At 46.5% G+C, this 19,303-nt stretch overlaps 1 protein-coding gene and 1 long non-coding RNA gene across 4 annotated transcripts in view; one reads left to right on the forward strand and one right to left on the reverse strand.

The window, feature by feature from the left end:
- Positions 1-658: 658 nt before the first annotated feature.
- On the reverse strand, positions 659-6,248 carry LOC116091220. Its single transcript, XR_004118974.1, has 2 exons — positions 5,115-6,248; positions 659-2,760 (listed from the first exon to the last, which is right to left on the reverse strand). It is a non-coding gene; the product is annotated as an uncharacterized LOC116091220 (long non-coding RNA).
- The window catches only part of Znf341 (zinc finger protein 341), a 39,080-nt gene continuing 25,624 nt past the window's right edge, over positions 5,848-19,303 (forward strand). For 2 of the 3 annotated variants that reach the window (XM_031372382.1, XM_031372383.1), the window contains exons 1-2: positions 5,848-6,145; positions 17,544-17,654. In XM_031372382.1, coding sequence (XP_031228242.1) covers positions 5,863-6,145; positions 17,544-17,654 — 394 coding nt within the window. In that variant the 5' untranslated portion in view covers positions 5,848-5,862. Of the gene's footprint in view, positions 6,146-17,543; positions 17,655-19,303 lie in introns of those variants that run through there. The other variant, XM_031372384.1, reaches the window with a different exon arrangement.

Genomic DNA, 19,303 nt, shown 5'->3' on the forward strand with positions numbered 1-19,303 from the left:
CTAACCTCTGAGATTCGTGGTCAATTCCTGGTCTCCTGTGTGAGATTGGGGGTTGAACCAGAGCTCTGAAATAAAAATGCCTCATGTTTTTTTTACATCAAGATGGCTTTTCGTTTTTCTTGGGTGCATGCCTCCTAGGACTTGAGCTGGAACTCTAGCCAGAGTCTTTCAATCCCATTACAGATGGTTGTGAGTCATGTGGTTGCTGGGAATTGATCTCAGACTAACCACTGAGCCATCTCTCCAGCCCAAGTCTATGATTTTGTTTTGTTTTGTTTTGGTTTTTGGTTTTTCGAGACAGGGTTTCTCTGTAGCCCTGGCTGTCCTGGAACTCACTCTGTAGACCAGGCTGGCCCCATACTCAGAAATCCACCTGCCTCTGCCTCCCAAGTGCTGGGATTAAAAGGCGTGCGCCACCACTGCCTGGCTCAAGTCTGTGATCTTAACCATATAGTTTGTTAGTACTGCCATGACAAAGTACGACAGAGACTTGCCTACAGAAATCTATTGTATCAGAATCCTGGAAAGTGGATGTCCAAGTGGTTTTGGTCAATTTCAATTCTCTGAAGACCTTTCTCCCTTGTTTTAAAAGAAAGTGACCTTAAGGTGAATTCTCACATGGTCACCCCATTTTTTTAAAAAAGAGAGTCTTATCCAGTTGTGGTATATACCTTTAATCTGAGCACTGAGGAGACAGAGAGGCAGTAGGAGCTCTGGGTTTGAGTTCCAGGCCAGCCAGAAGTACATAATGAGATCCTGCCACCGCGTGGCAGGTCTCTTCTTCACTCGCTGAACCATCCTGTCAGCCTCACCCCTGTCCCCTCCAACCAAGGTCTTCTCTAGCTCAAACTGACTCTGTGGCTGAGAATGAATGGTTTCCCTGCATCCACCTGCCCACTGCTGAGGTCACAGGCACACCACCTCGATCATTTACTTACACCGTGCTGAGGATCCACCTGGAGCTTCCTGCCTGCCAAGCAACCACCAATTCGCCTATATCCCCAGCCCCCACATACAGAGACATTCTGATTACTAGGTCTAGGCCCTCTGGGTATCATGGGCTGGGGGCTGAAGGGTGAAGATGAACTCTCAGTTCTGTCTGTAACTAGTGCCTTGCTACCACCTACAGACACCACAATGTAAGGATGTAGCCTAGCTTCTCAAACATTCACATTCTGCCTTAACCTGGGATCTAGTTTTAAGTACTGTCAGAGTCGTTTACATTCTGCTGGTAACTGGAGTGCTCACTGTCAAGTTCATTGTTAGAGGTTTCTCAATCTTTTCCTTTCCCCTAGTTGGCCCTGTACCTGGAGTTACTACATTAGTTGCTTCAGATGTTCAGTGCCAACCAGGTAACCTAGAGGGACTAGGACATGGGACTGATAGGGACTGTGATAGAGGAAGGGGACAGTGGTAATGAATGGAAAGTTTGTGGAGGGTGCCACCTGCCTGGGGCAATCCGCCTGTGTTAGGGATTAGCATCCCTGAAGCCTTATTGATCTGTCCCATCCAACAGTTCATCAGTCAAGCTTTTCCCTGCTGGCTTCTGGGTCAAGCCTTGAGGTCCAACCAGAATAGATGCAGTGCCTACCCAGCTTGATGGGTGAGAAAAAAGAGAGCTAACTGCTAACATGGGGGTAGTGCCAGGAAGTGTGGGAATTTAGAATGGTGAGGCTGGGTTCTGTTCTGTTCTGTCCTGCCAGGTCATGGAATATTTCTCAGGTGAGGCAAGGAGACAGGTTCCTATTGTTCCAGGAAGGACAGAAAAACAGCCCTTCGGGGGCAGTTCACAGAACAGCACACAGAGCAGATGTGCATGCACCCCTGCGTGAGGAGTATTAGAGAGATGTCGTGGATGTGTTGCCTAGTGTTCACGGAGCCCTTTTCTGTCTGTCAGTCTCAGAACAAAACCTAAGTCTCACTTAATAATCTCAGCTGCCAGCTGGGCGTGGTGGCGCACACCTTTAATCCCAGCATTTGGGAGGCAGAGGCAGGCGGATTTCTGAGTTTGAGGCCAGCCTGGTCTACAGAGTGAGTTCCGGGACAGTCGGGGCTACACAGAGAAACCCTTTCTCAATAGTCTCAGCTGCCCGGTGGGTGTGTAGCTAGAAGAGGGCGGGGCTGCATACAGAGCCTGGTGAATGAATGCTAAACAAGTGATCTACTTTAGCTCCACCCCACCCTTGGCCTTTAATTTTGACCTCAGAAGAGCTTTTGTACTTACTAGTCTCTCCAGTGTCCATTACCCTTTCCAAGAGCGGGCACCACTGTTTCTTAGCTTATCTACCTTTTCAGAGAGGCTTAGCTTATCTACCTCTTCCTGACCAACCACCCTGACTAACATAGCTCCTCTTTGTACCAGAACAAAAGTTATTTGAAGCCATGGCTCCTGTCTCTCCTCAATTTACATTTACTTCCTTGTCTATGGCCCATCTTTTCTGATGGATTATGACTAAAGGCATTTTTTTTTTTTGGTCTTGGCTATGTCTCTAGAATCTAGAACAATGTCTGGCATATAGGAGGTGCTCAACAAACAAGTGAATTTTTTAAAAATTATATCTGCACTTTTACTTTGTGTGTGGGAGTTTTATGTGCATGTATAGCTGTGTGCTACATGCCAGCAGTGCTCTGGAGACCAAGAGATGTTGGTTCCCCTGGAACTGAAGTGATGGAAGACTGTGAACCACAATAGTGCTTGGAATGGAACCTGGGTCTTCTCCATGAACAAATGCTCTTAACTGCTTCACCATTCTCCAATCCCTGTAATTAAAAGTTAAATTAAATGACCAGATATATCAGAATGGTAATAATAATGATAAAAGCAATGCTAAACAAAACTTTAGGGAAGAAATCAAAATCTGAGGCCAATGGGTCAATGGTGATATTAAAGATAGGAAAGAAGAAATTCTGGTCTCACTCCTGGAAAGGGCATGGCAAAGAGGTTTTAGGATTTGGAGTGGGCTCTGGGTCTGCAGAAGGCCCAGGAAAAGAACTGACTGGCCCGTGAAGCCTGTGAGAGGTGTTTTTGTTGTGGTGGTGGTAGTTTTAGTTTTGTTTTGAGAAAAGGGTCTCACTATATAGTCTGGGCTGGTTTGGAACTTGCTATGTAGATCAGGTTAGCCTCAAATGCACAGAGATCTACCTGCTTCTGCCTCTGGAGTGGTAGGATTACAGGATGCCAACAAGACCAGGATAGCAGTGGCACAGGCTTTTAATCCTAGCATTCCAGAGGCAGAGGCAGAGGCAGGTGGATCTCTAAAGTTCAAGGTCAACCTGAACCACAGAATTAGTTCCAGATAGCTAGGGCTACATGGAGAAACCCCTGCTTCAGAAAACCAAAACAAGGGGCTGGAGAGATGGCTCAGCGGGTAAGAGCACTGACTGCTCTTCCGAAGGTCCTGAGTTCAAATCCCAGCAACCACATGGTGGCTCACAACCATCTGTAATGAGATCTGGTGCCCTCTTCTGGTGTGTCAGAAGACAACTACAGTGTACTTTGGGCCGGAGTGAGCAGAGGTCCATTTCCAACAACCAGATGAAGGCTCACAACTATCTGTACAGCTACAGTGTGTACTCATATACATAAAATAAATAAATACATCTTTAAAAAAAAAAGGACACTGACTGTTCTTCTAAAGGTCCCGAGTTCAAATTCCAGCAACCACATTGTGGCTCACAACCATCCATAACAAGATCTGACTGTGTCTAAAGACAGCTACAATGCACTTACATATAATAAATAAATCTTAAAAAAAAAAAAGAAAACCAGCCAACCAACCAAAAAGAGTTGTCAACACATCCAGCAAAAGAGTGGTTTTTGTTTTGTTTTGTTTTGTTTTTTAAAAAAAAGGTAAACACTTAATTGGAGCTGGCTTACAGTTTCAGAAGTCCGGTCTGTTATCATCATGGCAGGAAGCATGGCAGCATCCAGGCAGGCATGGTGTGGAGGAACTGAGAATTCACCTTTTTTTTTTTTTAAATATTTATTTTATTTATTTTACGTAAGTACACTGTAGCTGTCTTCAGACAAGGGAATCAGGTCTTGTTATGGATGATTGTGAGCCACCATGTGGTTGCTGGGATTTTTGTTTGTTTGTTTGTTTGTTTTTTGTTCTTTGTTTTTCGAGACAGGGTTTCTCTGTATAGCCCTGGCTGTCCTGGAACTCACTCTGTAGACCAGGCTGGCCTCGAACTCAGAAATCTGCCTGCCTCTGTCTCCCAAGTGCTCGGATCAAAGGTGTGCGCCACCACCGTCTGGCTGGTTGCTGGGATTTAAACTCAGGACCTCCGGAAGATCAGTTAGTGCTCTTAACCACGGAGCCATCTCTCTAGCCCCGAGTTCTACATCTTTTTCTGAAGGCAAACAGGAGGAGACTGGCTTACAGGCGCTAGGAGGAGGGTTTCTTAGGAGTTCTTATGGGGGAGATTTCCTTAGCACCCAGGTGCCTTTGAGGATGGGAGGTAAAGAGCCATAAGGTTAATGTTAGATATTTTGGGCAGGCTGAGGAATCCATGGGCAAGAAGAGACTTTGAGGGTGTGAACCTGCAGATGGCTGATGAGGCATTAGTAGGACACAGTGGCAGCATCCAACAGAGAGGAGCTCTGGCACATCTATTTTCTAATTTTAAGAGTTTAGTGAGGAAAGGGAAAATCGTGGTTTGTATTGATTATTCCCCTGGCCAAGAATTAAATAGATATTTTTGGTAAAACAAGGAGGACAGACTTAGGACTGTGTGGTTATGATTATGGAAGCCATCCACTGTAGATGACATCTCTCTGGTTCCCCATTCTCTGTGTGGGCTTCCAACTCTTTCTGGTGACCCAAGGGCAGCAGACTGATCTCACTATTCCCCATTGTAGTTATATTTGTGCGGCTCTCAGCCAGCATTACAGAACTTTCTTTGTGCAACGGACGACAGTTGAGTCAGAAACAACACATTAAAGTGTCAGTAGAGTGTTTAGCCACAGTAGGACTTCTATCTCATCTTTTCCTCTTTCCAAGACTCAGTCATCATCACGAGTGAGGGGGTGGAAAGATATTATAAGAGACAGAGGTTGGGGAGGCCTGGGTTGAAATAGTGTCTCGGAAATGACAGGGCTATACAGCACTTACCAACTCAGACCAGCTATAGCTTTCTCCACCTGCACAGGATCAAGCCAGTCATCATTCCAGAACGCATGGGTGAGGAGCTCACAAATCCCCACTGAGGGTTGTCTTGGGATGGAAAGTCAGTTTCCTCTAGGGGTATATGTAGTCCCTGATAAACCATGTTCCAGTAGATGACCCCACATCAATCAATATAATACACCGGCAGTTCAAATTGGACTTCGTGGATTATAAACAAAACAAGAGCCCTAAGAAATGGCTCAGTTGGTAAAAAGTACTTGTCGCAGAGACTGAGTTCAGTGCCTGGGTCTCACATGACGGAGGGAAGGGAATCGATTCCTAAACGTTGACCTCTGATCTCCACACCTGTTTTGTTGTATGTCTGTGTGTAGATACATGCCATGTATGTCCATATACACACAAAACAAAATAATGTAAAAAAGAGGACATGAAGTTGGGGGTGGATCCCTATGAGCTTGAGCTAGGAATAGCTGAAATGGGAATAGGGTCGAGAAAGAAGAAATGGGTCTCAGAAAATCACGGTGGAGAGATGTGTGAATGGGAATGGAGGTTCCCCCCCCCGCAAGCTGGAAATTGGGGTTAAGAAGAACCCTGAGGGAATCGAACATATCGTTCGAGAAAGCTGCTTTCCAATCTGCGTGGCACAATTTCAAGGTATGGGTGTCCTCGTCACAGACAATCTCAGTGAGGCGGGTTGATGTTGCAACGTTGGAGAATACTGTGTGCAGCGATAATGGGGTGCGTGTTGCAGAACAGGTGTCGTTGTCAGCGCTGGGAGGTGATGTGCGAGCGCCGGACGAGGGTCTGTGTAGAATTGGAAATACGAGGGGACTGGGTCTCCGGCCGGACAGCGGGGAAAGCTGTTTCCGGGGCAGGGGCTTCGGCGTTGGCTCCTGGGCGCCCCCTGGCGGCTCAGACCCCGCCGCGGTTCTCACAATGCTTGCGTAGCCCCGGCTCCGACTCCCCGGGCGGCGGCAGCTCCAAGATGGCGCAGGCGATCTTCGAGGCCCTGGAGGGTGAGCGCGTCGGGCCCGGGCAGCGGCTGTTCCGCGTGGCGCCCCCTCCCGCCGCGCCCTCGCAGCGCCGGGCCCAGGGCGCGTGGAGGCCGCGGGGCGGAGGGCGGAGGGCGTCCGGGCCGGAACAGCCGCGGGGCGGGAGGGGGCGGGAACAGCCGGGGAGCGCCGGCTCTGCGGGGAGGGGGCCTCGGGACCGGAACAGCGCGGCAGTGCAGGCCGCTGGCGCGGGCGGCTGCACACGGAGGAAACAGCCGGGGGCCGGGGCCTGGAGAGACCGCGGTGCGGGAGGGCCGGCGCGCTCCGGAACCGCCGAGACCTTCCCGAGACCCGCCGTGCCCTCCGGGCTGGGGTGGAGTCCTATTAAGTCCAGAGCAGGGAAGGAGGCGCCGCCTATGTGCACAGCGAAGTCTGGGAGAGACCACAGGCCCAAACCAGTAAACATAGGGCACCCGTCGTGCTCCGGTCTGAGCTCTGCCAGCGGTGTCTGCTTGGGCGACGCTGGTCTCCGATCGAATCGGATTCGATCCTGTGATCTGCAAAATCACCGTGGTGCGTGGGCCTCAGGCTCTGGAGAAAGGGAGGCTCCGAGCAGCGCCACCATGTGCACCTGCTGGAGTTTAGCAACGAAGGATGGCTCTAGAGACAGGAGAGAGTTGGGCACAGTAGTAGCATTGTGGGTGTAGGGTGGAGTGAACAGCTGGAGTGGAAATTTGTGGGCGGGACCGGCAGAAGGAAACCGAGGCTTGTAGTTCACTAGCTTCCTGGGAGACAAGCTCTCATCATGGCAGGATGGAGCGCCTTTTCTTATCTACCTGAGTCTTACCTTTGTAAAAAATCTAGTGATTCTTACTAAGCCTATTCACTTGTCCTCATCCTTCTTCATTACTACCCCACCCCACTTGTCCATCAGAATTGTGGGAAAGAACAGTAAAAGAAGGAAAGCCCAGCTAGGTGTGGCCGGGCATGCCCCTAATCCCAGCGGTTGGAAGACAGGCAGGAAAATCGTTAGCCTCCGAGACTTAAGGATTTTGAGGCCAGCTTTGGCACTAAGAGACTTTCAAAAAACAGTTAGGAATATATGTGTACATACATATAAGCACTCGATAACAACTTTTTTAAAAAGGCCATGATTTTGAGGGAGAGTGGAGAGGTTATATGGGAGGGATTGAAGGGAGGAAAGTGAAGAGCGGAATGTCATAATCAAATTATAATCTCAAAGATATTTTAAAATGTCATTGTACAGAAAAAAGAACCGCAAAACAAGAACCCAGAAAAAGACTACAAAGGTGACCCCAGCTGGTGTGTTCTGTGAAGAAAATAGCAGAGATGGTGTGAACCTAGGCAGTCGGGGTCGTGGGTGTTCGTTCCCTTTGGAGGACAGTGGGGTACTGCGTTGTTTAAACGTTTACTACAAGCATGTATTTATTACCTAAATAAAAAATTAAAAAGAATTCGAGAAGTGTAGCTTCCCTGGCCTTGGAGGGTCCCCAGGACCAAAATAAATAAAATTTCTGAGAGAAGAACAGCAGGTGTGTGGCAGTCCAAATAGAAGGGGGGCATCTGAAGGACCAGGTGGTGGAAGCCGGGTTTGCAAAACCCTGGGGAGAACAAGATTTCCCATAACTCCCAGTTCAGCGTAGAGGAGCAGCTAGAGAAAAGCCCTGCACTGACTTGATGAGACTTCTGAACTTTATCGTGGGATCAGTGTGGTGCTAAAAAAAGGTTTTCATCAGGGGAGCCACATCATCTGATGTATGTTTTATAAAGTTCACCCTGGCTTCTGGGGAATTGGACTGGAGGGGGGCTGAAGGGCAGCAGGGTGGGTGAGGAGCTCGGCTGGCTAGGCAGCTGAGGAGCTGGAGAGAGCAGAGTCCAGATCTATTCCGGAAGCAGGATAGGTTAGATTTGCCAAACGTCTAGAAATGTTGGGAAGGAAGCAGTGGGGTGAGGGAAGAAGATTCTGGGAGGGCACCAGGGGCCTTGATCAGAAGGAAGGTCAGTGAGCCCGGCTCTCACTGACGGGTTTTACTAGAAGGGAAAGGATGGAACGTTTAATTTGGGGCTTTACTTTTTTTTATATTTTACTTCTATGTATGGTATGTATGTGTGCATACTTAAGTCACAGCGTGTATGTGGAGGTCAGAGGACAACTTGCAGGGGTCAGTAGGTCCTAAAACCAAACTCAACTCGCCGAGTGCCTTTACCCACTGTGTAAACCCCATCTCACAGGCCCAATATTTTATCTTGAAAAAAAAAATTTTTTTTTTGTTTTTCCTCCTGAAGTTCTAAGAGACAAGAGTGATTCCAAGAACCCGGTTTCTCCTGATGGTAACAGCTTGTCTTCTTTATACAATCGAGTCTCTCTACCTGACAGTTCAGAAGGCTTCTATCGCTACCAGCCACACTCCTCCCTCCTCCCATCCTCCCTGAATCCTGACTTTATCTATTCCTCAGCTATTCCTCACTTATTTATCTAAGTGGGCTACTAGAGCTTTGAGACATGTCAGTTTCCTCAGGATGCCTCTATGTTGTTTGTGCTGGTATTCTCCCTCAGTGGAAAGGACTCGGTTAAGGATCTGAACTACAAAGGAAAAGTGAATGGAGTTGGCCAAGAAAGATGGGTCATGGACAAATATGTAGCAAGCAGTCTCAGTCTTGTCCCCTTTGTAATTTGAAAATACATTAAATGATAGCAAACTCATTAGGTTTTATAGAATACGGAGGAATGCATGATTGAGTGATGAGGTGCGGAATGGAGGAATGCATGATTGAGTGATGAGGTGCGGAATAATGGAATTCTTGTGCAGAACTTTCATAATATGGACTCCACCTAAAGATCAGCCATCGGATTGAATATTTGCATAATTCTAAGGATTTTAGACATGAGAATTTTGATACATTCAAATCCTCTTTAGATTTAAATTGTCAGTTCAGTGTAGCACATTCAAGACTTAATCTGATATGTTAGTCATTTTTAATGATTCATTGCCTCACTGAATTTATTCATTTTGCCTGGAAAAGAAAGGGGGGAAGGAGAGAGTCCTGGGAGAGACATCTGGGTTGGAGGGAGTTTCTTTCTATTCCTGCACAAAAAAAAAAAAAAAACATCATGACCAAGAAGCAAGTTGAGGAGGAAAGGGTTTATTCAGCTTACACTTCCAAATTGCTGTTTATCACCAAAGCAGGTCAGCAGTCTGGAGCCGATGCAGAGGGCACGAAGGGGTATTTCTTACCAGCTGGCTTGCTTGCTCTCCTTTTAGAATCTAAGACTACCAGCCCAGGGATGGCATCACCACAGTGGGCTGGGGCCTCCCCACTTGATCACTAATTGAGAAAATGTCTTACAGCTGGGTCTCATGGAGGCATTTCCTCAAGGGGGGATCCTTTCTCTGTGATAACTCCAGCTTGTGTCAAGTTGACACACAAAAACAGCCAGTACAGCTGACCCCTTGTCAACTTGACACACAAACACATCACTACTAAGCTGCAACCCTTACTTTTTTATTCATCCCCAAGATCTACATAACTTTAAAAGTCTCACAGTCTCTACAAATTCTTCATATTAACATTTCAATCCCTTTAAAATATCCAATCTCTTTTAAAATTTAAAGTCTTTTTACAATGAAAAGTGTCTCTTTTTTTGGTTTTTCGAGACAAGGTTTCTCTGTGTATCCCCTGGCTGTCCTGGAACTCACTCTGTAGACCAGGCTGGCCTCAAACTCAGAAATCCACCTGCCTCTGCCTCCCAAGTGATGGAATTAAAGGTGTGCGCCACCACCGCCTGGCCTTAAAAGCGTCTTTTTAAAAAAAAGATTTATTTATTATTATAATTAAGTACACTGTAACTGTCTTCAGAAGCACCAGATGAGGGTGTCAGATCTCATTACAGATGGTTGTGAGCCACCAAGTGGTTGCTGGGATTTGAGCTCAGGACCTTCAGAAGAGCAGTCATCTCTTCAACTGAGCCATCTCTTTAGCCCCAATTAAAAGTGTCTTAACTGTAGGCTCCACTAAAATACTTTCTTCCTTCAAGAGGGAAAGATATCAGGGCACAGTCACAATCAAAAACAAAATCAAACTAACTGTAATGTCTGGGATCCACTCAGACATTCTGAGTTCTTCTGGGGTTCTACAGGGCTTAGGTCACTTCTCCAGCTCTGCCCTTTGTAGCACATACCTTGTCTTCTAGGCTCCAGCTGCCTCTACTCCACTGCTGCTGCTATCCTTGATGGTCATCTATAGTACTGGCATCTCCAAAACACTGATATCTTCCACTGCAACAAGGTGTCACCAATAGCCTTTCATAGGCTCTGTTCATGTGCCAAGCCTCAAATCCTTTGCATGACCCCTTCAGTCCTGGGCCATCAATTGCAACTGAGACTGCACCTTCATCTGTGACTTTCCATGGCCTCTCACAGTGCAGAGCCTCAGCTGCTCTTCATGACCCCTTCATGCCTTCAAAACCAGTACCACTTGGGTGACTCTTAGACATTACCAAGGACAAGGTAGAACCTTGGCCATCTCTGGAACACAGCCTCTTTGTGCTCTCAGAAAACACTTCTGAGAAGATTTCACCTCAGTGATGCAGGCCTCTTCTTTCTTTTTTATTTTTATTTTTGGTTTTTTCAAGACAGGGTTTCTCTGTGTAATCCTGATTGTCCTGGATCTCACTCTGTAGACCAGGCCAGCCTCGAACTTAGAAATCCGCCTGCCTCTGCCTCCCAAGTGCTGGGATTAAAGGTGTGCGCCACTGCCTGGCCCCACAGAGCTCTTAACACTCAATGGCTCTTCTAGCCCAAAGTTCCAAAATCCTTCCACAGTCCTCCCCAAAACATGGTCAGGTTGTCACAGGAATACCTCACTATGCTGGTACCAATTTGTCTTAGTCAGGGTTTCTATTCCTGCACAAAACATCATGACCAAGATGCAAGTTGGGGAGGAAAGAGTTTATTCAGCTCATACTTCCAAATTGCTGTTTATCACCAAAGCAGGTCAGGAGTCTGGAGCCGATGCAGAGGGCACGGAGGGGTATTTCTTACCAACTTGCTTGCTTGCTCTCTTATAGAACCCAAGACTACCAGCCCAGGGATGGCATTACCACAATGGGCTGAGTCCTCCCCACTTGATCACTAATTGAGAAAATGTCTTACAGCTGGGTCTCATGGAGGCATTTTCTCAAGGGGGGATCCTTTCTCTGTGATAACTCCAGCTTGTGTCAAGTTGACACACAAAACCAGCCAGTACAGGGGTGATCTCTGGAACAAACTAGAAACCTAGGCAATGCAAACCCTAAGGGTGACCCTAGGTAAGACTCCTCGCAATGGAGGATAGAGCCTGACTCAGCCGTCATCTGTAACCAGTCAGGCTTCTAATGGATGGATTCGGATACCAGTCCAGCTACAAAACCTTAGACCTACAATTTCTCTATGCTTACAAGATGTGCAGGGGTAAAAGATGGAGCAGAACTTGAAGGAAGGGCTAACCAATGACTGGCCCAACTTGAGACCCATGCCATGAGAGAGCCCACCCTGACACTAATAATTATATTCTGCTATTCTTGCAGTCAGGTGCCTAGTATAACTCAACAGAGAGGCCTCACCCAGCAACTGATGGAAACAGATGCAGAGACTCACAGACAAATATTAAATGGAGCTTGGGGAGCCCTGTGGAAGAGGGGGAGGAAGGAGCCAGAGGGGTTGGGGACACCACAAAAAAAGCCTACAGAATCAACTAACTGGCACATAAGGGCTCATAGGGTCTAAACTGCCAACCAGAGAGTATGCATGGACCAGACCTATGCCCTCTGCACATGTGTGACAGTTGTGCAGCTGGGTCTTCATGTGGAACAACTAAAGCAGGAGCGGGGCCTGCCTCTGACTGCACTGTCTGCCTTTGTGTCTCTTTCCCCTAGCTGGACCGCCTCGTCTTAGCCTCAGTAGATGTGCCCAGTCCTACTACAACTCGATATGTCAAGACTGGTTGGCATCCATGGGATATTCCCTTTTCTAAGTAGAGGGGGAAGAGCAGAGGATGTGGGAGGGGGAGAGGACGGGAGAGGAAGCTGTGGTCGAGATATAAAGTAAATAGCTTAATACAGATTATTATATTGGGAGAAATATGATCAAAATACATTGTATGGAAACTTTTTTGTTATTTATTTATTTATTTTATGTAAGTACACTGTAGCTGTCTTCAGACACTGCAGAAGAGGGCTTCAGATCTCATTGCGGGTAGTCGTGAGCCACCATGTGGTCGCTGGGATTTGAACTCAGGACCTTCAGAAGAGTAGTCAGTGTTCATACCCACTGAGCCATCTCACCAGCCCGGAAACTTTCAAAATAATATGAAAAAGAAGGAACAACTTTCAAACATTGTTACAACCATAAACAACACCTGATATTTCTAAACTGTCCTTTTGTAGAGTTGAACATCTGTTTTATTTATTTATTTATTTATTTTTTTTTTATGTACGAGTTTCAGATAGAAAGATGAAATTGACTTAGGGCAAATAATCGTTTCTTTTCCAGGTATTTGCTCTCTTTATTGTTGAGGATTTGACAGTGCAGATGCTCCAGTTGTTTAACCTTTCACACACTGGGGGATCTCTAAACTGTTTTTTTTTTTTCCTCTTCTTCTCCTCCTCCTCCTTTGACTTGAAACAGCATCTTATGCAACCCAGGCTAGCCTCAAACTTACTATGTAGGGAAGAATAGCCTTAACTTCTGATCCTCCTGCCTCCACTCTCTGAGCTCTGAGATGGAAGGTACGCACTTCTCTATCCGGTGTATGTGGCACTGCAGACCACACCCGGGGCTTTGTTTATGCTCGCAAGCTCACTAACAACTAAGTCATATCCCCAGCTTTACCAAACGATTTCTAGTTTACAGTTATGAATAAAAACACTGAAGCTAGAGCAATGGCTCAGAAGTTGAGAGGACTGCAGAGGGCCCGGGTTCACACAGTGGCTGGTGGATTTTTTAACTCCAGTTCCAGGAGATCCTGAACCCACTCCTGGCTTCCCAAAGTACTAGGCACACACTCAGCACACATATATCTGTGCAAGCAAAATACTCATATACATAAAATAAAAAGAAATAAATCTTTTAAAAAGAATTCTACGAATTCAAATTCTATTTGTGCCTGATTTTCATCAAAACACAACAAGAACATGGGTTTATATAAGATGGCTATCAGAATGTAATGGTAGAACTTAGCCAGTGGGGCTATAATTAAGAGTGTTTATTTATTTTTTTTTTTAGATTTTTTTCTTTTTCCGAGACAGGGTTTCTCTGTCTCGCCCTGGCTGTCCTGGAACTCGCTCTGTAGACCAGGCTGTCCTCCAACTCAGAAATTCGCCTGCCTCTGCCTCCCAAGTGCTGGGATAAAAGGCGTGCGCCACCACCACCTGGGTTTTTTTTTTTTAGATTTATTTATTTTATGTATGTGAGTACACACTGTAGCTGTACAGGTAGTTGTGAGCCTTCATCTGGTTGTTGGAAATTGACTTTTAGGACCTCTGCTCGCTCTGGTCAACCCTGCTCACTCCAGTAGAACCCACTTGCTCAGCCCCTGCTCGCTCCAGCCCAAAGATTTATTTATTATTATACATAAGTACACTGTAGATGTCTTCAGACGCACCAGAAGAGGGCATCAGATCTCATTACAGGTGGTTGTGAGCCACCATGTGGTTGCTGGGATTTGAATTCCGGACCTTTGGAAGAGCAGTGATCTTAACCAATGAGCCATCTCACCAGCCCTATGTTTATTGTTTTTGATTCTCAGCACCTGTATCAGGCAGCAACTGCCTGTTGTTAGGTCACAAAGCAGGCCCCAAAGTGGCAGTGCTGCTGATTGTATCCTAAGATGATAGCCCAGGCCCCACCCATGCTGGATTTGGGGTAAATAAGAAGATTCTTATTGGGTAAACAGAAATCTAAACTCAGCATTCCTTATGTTTTGTTTGTCAAGAAAACCACGACTTACCCTCTCTGCCTCTGATGGTCAACTGATGGGGGCAAAGTGCATCTAGTTCCCACTTAACCCAAGCAGCCTGCGTCAGCTCAAAGATCCCACCCTGCTGAGTATCATAAAATCCACATGCTTTCCAGTCAGGCTGCAGCTCCCCACACTCTGATGCAGTCCAGCAGTTTGTCCCCCAATAAACTGTTTTTCTACCTATGGGATGGTCTAGTTTGGTGGTTTGGGGACACTTGCTTATACCTCTAAGTTCTGCTTCTAGGAGGAGCTGAAACCCCTCTGACTTCCCCAAGGAAACACACACATAACACACACACACACACACACACATACACACACACACACACACTAAAAGTTTTTAAAAACGTGTAGCTGGGGCTTCGCAGCAGCTCTCTCCCTCCCACCCCCGACCCCCCAGTAGTGATAGCCACTGTACTGGGACATTGCAGACAGGCTTTCTCACTTCACAACTGAGGTAACATCAAAGGGTATTGATGTTAAGATTTTGGCACTAGGCACATCTTATTCCTCACCCTCTTCCCCGACTCCTGCCTGGGAATCAGAGAGCCTGGCTCAGGCTCTTGCTGTAAATTTCCTACCCCCATCCTCAAAAGGCACCAGAACAGACCTCATTTCTGCTACATGGCCTCTGATCCTCTTCAGACAGGATACTTTGCTGTCTGTCTCAGGTTCTGGTGCCTGAAATCTCCTCAGAGCCCCCTCTATCCAGATGTCCCTCTGTCTGTCCATGACTTTAATAATTCTTCTTACGTTTCATCTCAGTGTCCTCTTGAACTGACTCCATCCAAAGCCTAAGAATGGGAAAGGGTTTACAGAAATTGTTCAGGAAAACATGGACCCCCAAGCCTTTGCCCCCAAGGTAGGAAACTAGGTGACAGAGATTGAGACCAACGGGGAGAATCCGAGTAGAAGGAGCACCTCAGAATCCAGACAGAAAGAACTCAAAACAGCTACCGTTAGGGCAGGCAGGAGGAGAGTGTGAAGAAGGTCCTCTCGCAAAGTGAAGAGATCCAAGAAGGGGGGTCTCGGTGTGTCAGGCACCGTCGCGTGGTCTCTGGTGGAAGGTAAGACGAGAGAGAGGAACACTGGGAGGTCAGCAAGAAGATGGTGGCCCCTTGAAGATTCAACAGCAGATGCTTGTTGAATGGATAGAGATGAGAACAGAGAATGCAAGGAGACTTGGGAGATGTGTAGGGTGTGGGCGAGGTGGATCAGGCAACGGGATTTCCAAAGGGCTCTATGACTTAGGATCTAGCAGTGCTCTGAGACATTACAAAATGGCTGGTTTATAAAAAGTACAAAGGAAGGTGGTCTGGGGGGGTGAGTTGGCTGTGCACAAGTTTCTCACAATCCCAAGAGAATTCTCACTTTGTTTTTGTTTTTTTGTTTTTGTTTTTTTTTTTTTTCAGGGTTGGGCTAGTCATTGCCTCTTTGTCCATGCCTAGACCTCATTACATGCTAAACATGTCTCTCTCAGTGGGGCATGCTCTCAGCGCCTCTTTCCAGTTTTTTCCTGTTCCAATCCCTAGAGCTTACCCTCAGGATCAGGGGTGGTGTGCAGACTTCCATGTCCTTGTTCTCGGAAGCAGAGTTGAGGATGTTGTAAAGAAGGGCACTATAGCCTGGCAGTGGTGGCGCACGCCTTTAATCCCAGCCCTTGGGAGGCTGAGGCAGGCGGATTTCTGAGTTCGAAGCCAGCCTGGTCTACAGAGTGAGTTCCAGGACAGCCAGGGCTACACAGAGAAACCCTGTCTTAAAAAAAAAAAAAAAAAGGAAGAGCAGTATGATGGGGCTGTGTGGTGGTCCACGCCTTTAATTCCAGCACTCCAGAGGCAGAGGCAGGCAGATCTCTGTGAGTTCAAGGTCAGCCTGGTCTCTAGATTGACTCCAGGACAGTCAAAAGCTATACACAGAGAAACCCTGTCTCAAAAAACAAACAAACAGGGCTGGAGAGATGGCTTAGCGGTTAAGAGCACTGACTGCTCTTCCGAAGGTACTGAGTTCAAATCCCAGCAACCGCATGGTTGCTCACAACCATCATAACCAGAGATCTGACTTCCTCTTCTGGAGAGTCTGAAGACAGCTACATTGTATACATATAATAGATAAATAAAATCTTAAAAAACAAAACAAAACAAAAACAAACAAAAAGGCAGTATTTAATAGGCAGCAAGCTGGCTGCTCAGCAGGTAAAGTCCGGTGCCACCTTTAGGACCTAAGGTGGATCTCTGGAGCCCACATAGGTAAAAAGAGAACTAACTTGATAGAGTTGTTTCTGATCTCTACATGTACGGTGGTGCGCATAAATCTCTTGGTTTGAGGATGCAGCTCAGGTGGTAGAATCCCTGCCAGGCACACACAGAGCCCTGGGATCAGTCACCAAAACCACATAAAACTGGTTGTGGAGATGCATATCTGTAATCCCAGCACTTGGAGGCTGAGGCAAGAGGATCACCATGAACTCAAGACTAATCCTTCATAATGAGTTCAAGGCCAGCTTGGGCTATTAGAATGAGATCCTATATCCAAAAAAAAAAAAAAAAAGCAAGTTTCTTGATCTTTCAAGAAACTTTTTTTTTTTCTGCTTGTTTGTTTGTTTGTTTTTTCTTTTTTGAGACAGGATTTCTCTGTATAGCCAAGGCTGTCCTGGAACTTGCTCTGTAGACCAGGCTGGCCTTGAATTCACAGATATCAGCCTGCCTGTGTCTCTGCCTTCTGAGGACTGGGATTAAAGACATGACACCACTGATTGGCAAGAAGCTTTCATTTTAAAAACTAATTTTTTTTTTTTTTTTGAGACAGGATCTCTTTATTTGGCCCAGCAGTTCTCAACCTGTGGGTCATACCTCCTTTAGGGGTCACATGACCACTTTTCAAAGGGTTGCCTAAAACCATCCCAAAACACTGATTTTTATATTTTAATTTATTATAGTAGCAAAAATATAATTATGAGGTAGCAACAAAAATACTTTTTTATGGTTGGGGTCACCACAACATGAAGAACTGTATTAAAGGGCTGGAAGCATTAGGAAGGTTGAGAACCACTGATTTAGCCCTAACTGTCCTGGCACTCTGTAGACCATACTGGCTTCAAACTTACAGAGATCCACCTGCCTCTGCCTCCTGAGGGCTGGGATTAAAGGCATGCACTACTATACTCAGTTTTGAGAAAGTTTCACACGACACTTTCTGCTTCCTGGACACATTGTACTCCTTCCTAGCTGTGAGAGGCTTAGGAATGTAATCTACTATGAGACCAAGTTTCCACACTCACGTCCTGAAACCTGTTGTAGTGTAATAGAGAGAACACATCTTGGATTGTTTTGTTTGCTCTGGCCTAGGAGGGTGAAGTTGGGTGGAAGCTGAGCCCCTTCCTCACAGGCTGCATTTCCTGTTTCAGGAATGGACAATCAAACAGTTCTGGCCGTCCAGTCCTTGCTGGATGGCCAAGCAGCAGTCCCTGACCCCACAGGACAAAGCGTCAATGCACCACCTGCCATCCAGCCACTGGGTGAGTATCTGCCCTGCCCATCAGCAGAGGGCAGGTGGCTCCTCATGCAGACTGTGTGGGGCTCAGGGGGCATGGGAGGGAACTGCCTCCATGTGTGGCCTCAGGCTGACCTCTGGTGTCTGAACTCTCTCCCTTCTGCCTGAACCTTCTGGCTTATGCCTTTCTGTCGACTGCTTAGAGAATGTGGGTGGTGGGCGTCATCATTTGGGAATGTCCAGGAGCCCTGACGCTGCAGCCTTTGCCTTGGAAGTCATGGCTCGGTTTCCCTTCTGTGAAGAGAGAACAGAATCTATTCTGTGAATAGATTTTTTTTCCAGCTTATGAGTTAAGCCTCTGGCACCTACAGAGAGCAAAGGACTTTTCTGGAAGTCCTGTATGAGTCTTTATTAATTTATTTGTACCTTTTTTCTCTAATACTTTTGAGACCAAGTCTGATAAAGCCTAGGCTAGCCACAAACTTGCTATTTAAAGATGATGGCCTTAAACTCCTGATCCCCATACTGCCTCCTGAGTGCTGGATTTGCAGGTGTGCTCCACCATACAGCCACAAACACTTCTGAGTACTTTGGAATCACTCTAGGTACACAGAAATGGCACCTGGGCTCAAATAACAATAACAACAACAACAATTTTTTTTTAAAGATTTATTTATTTATTATAGGTGAGTACACTGTAGCTGTCTTCCGACACTCCAGAAGAGGGCGTCAGATCTCGTTACGGATGGTTGTGAGCCATCATGTGGTTGCTGGGATTTGAACTCAGGACCTTTGGAAGAGCAGTCAGTGCTCTTAACCTCTGAGCCATCTCTCCAGCCCAACAACAATAATTATAATAATAATAAAATTTTTTTGGAGACAGGGTCTCACTACGTAGCTCTGTCTGGCCTTGGTATATAGATGAGGCGGCCTTAAACTCACAGGGATCTGCCTGTCTTGGTAAGGTTTAGGTTCTGTTTTTTTTTTTTTTTTTTTTTTTGGTTTTTCTTTCTTTTTTTTTTTGTTTTTTGTTTTTTGTTTTTTGTTTTTTTTCGAGACAGGGATTCTCTGTATAGCCCTGGCTGTCCTGGAACTCACTCTGTAGACCAGGCTGGCCTCGAACTCAGAAATCTGCCTGCCTCTGCCTCCCAAGTGCTGGGATTAAAGGTGTGTGCACCACTGCCTGGCAAGGCTTAGGTTCTTATTCCCATAGTTTCTAGCTCGTCCTAGGTAGGCAGCTTAGCCTCAGTGTCAGCTTTGGTAGAATAGGGGTAATCGTCCTACCTCATAAGAAACTTGTGAGAATATTCAGGCCTTGCTTTAGCTATTGTATATAAGAAATGGAAGTTTCTGAGGTCAGCAAGAGGGCTCAGTGCATAAAGGCACCAGCTGCCGAGTCTGATGATCTGAGTCTGGTCCCTGGAATTCACGTGGTAGAATGCGAGTCCACTTCCACACCCTGTCCTTTATCTGCCATATGCACTCCGTGGCACCATTACACACTTACCCACTAAAATAAACGTTCACGAAGAGAAGGAGGAGGAAGAAGCAGTCACTGCCACCTTTCATCCCAGAAGCAGAGACAAGTAGGAGTTCAGTGAAGTCAAGTTCGAGGCCAGCCTGGTCTACAGAGTGAGTTCCAGGACAGCCAGGGCTACACAGAGAAACCCAGTC

The sequence above is a fragment of the Mastomys coucha genome, unplaced genomic scaffold (assembly GCF_008632895.1).
Source record: "Mastomys coucha isolate ucsf_1 unplaced genomic scaffold, UCSF_Mcou_1 pScaffold15, whole genome shotgun sequence".
NCBI lineage: Eukaryota > Metazoa > Chordata > Mammalia > Rodentia > Muridae > Mastomys > Mastomys coucha.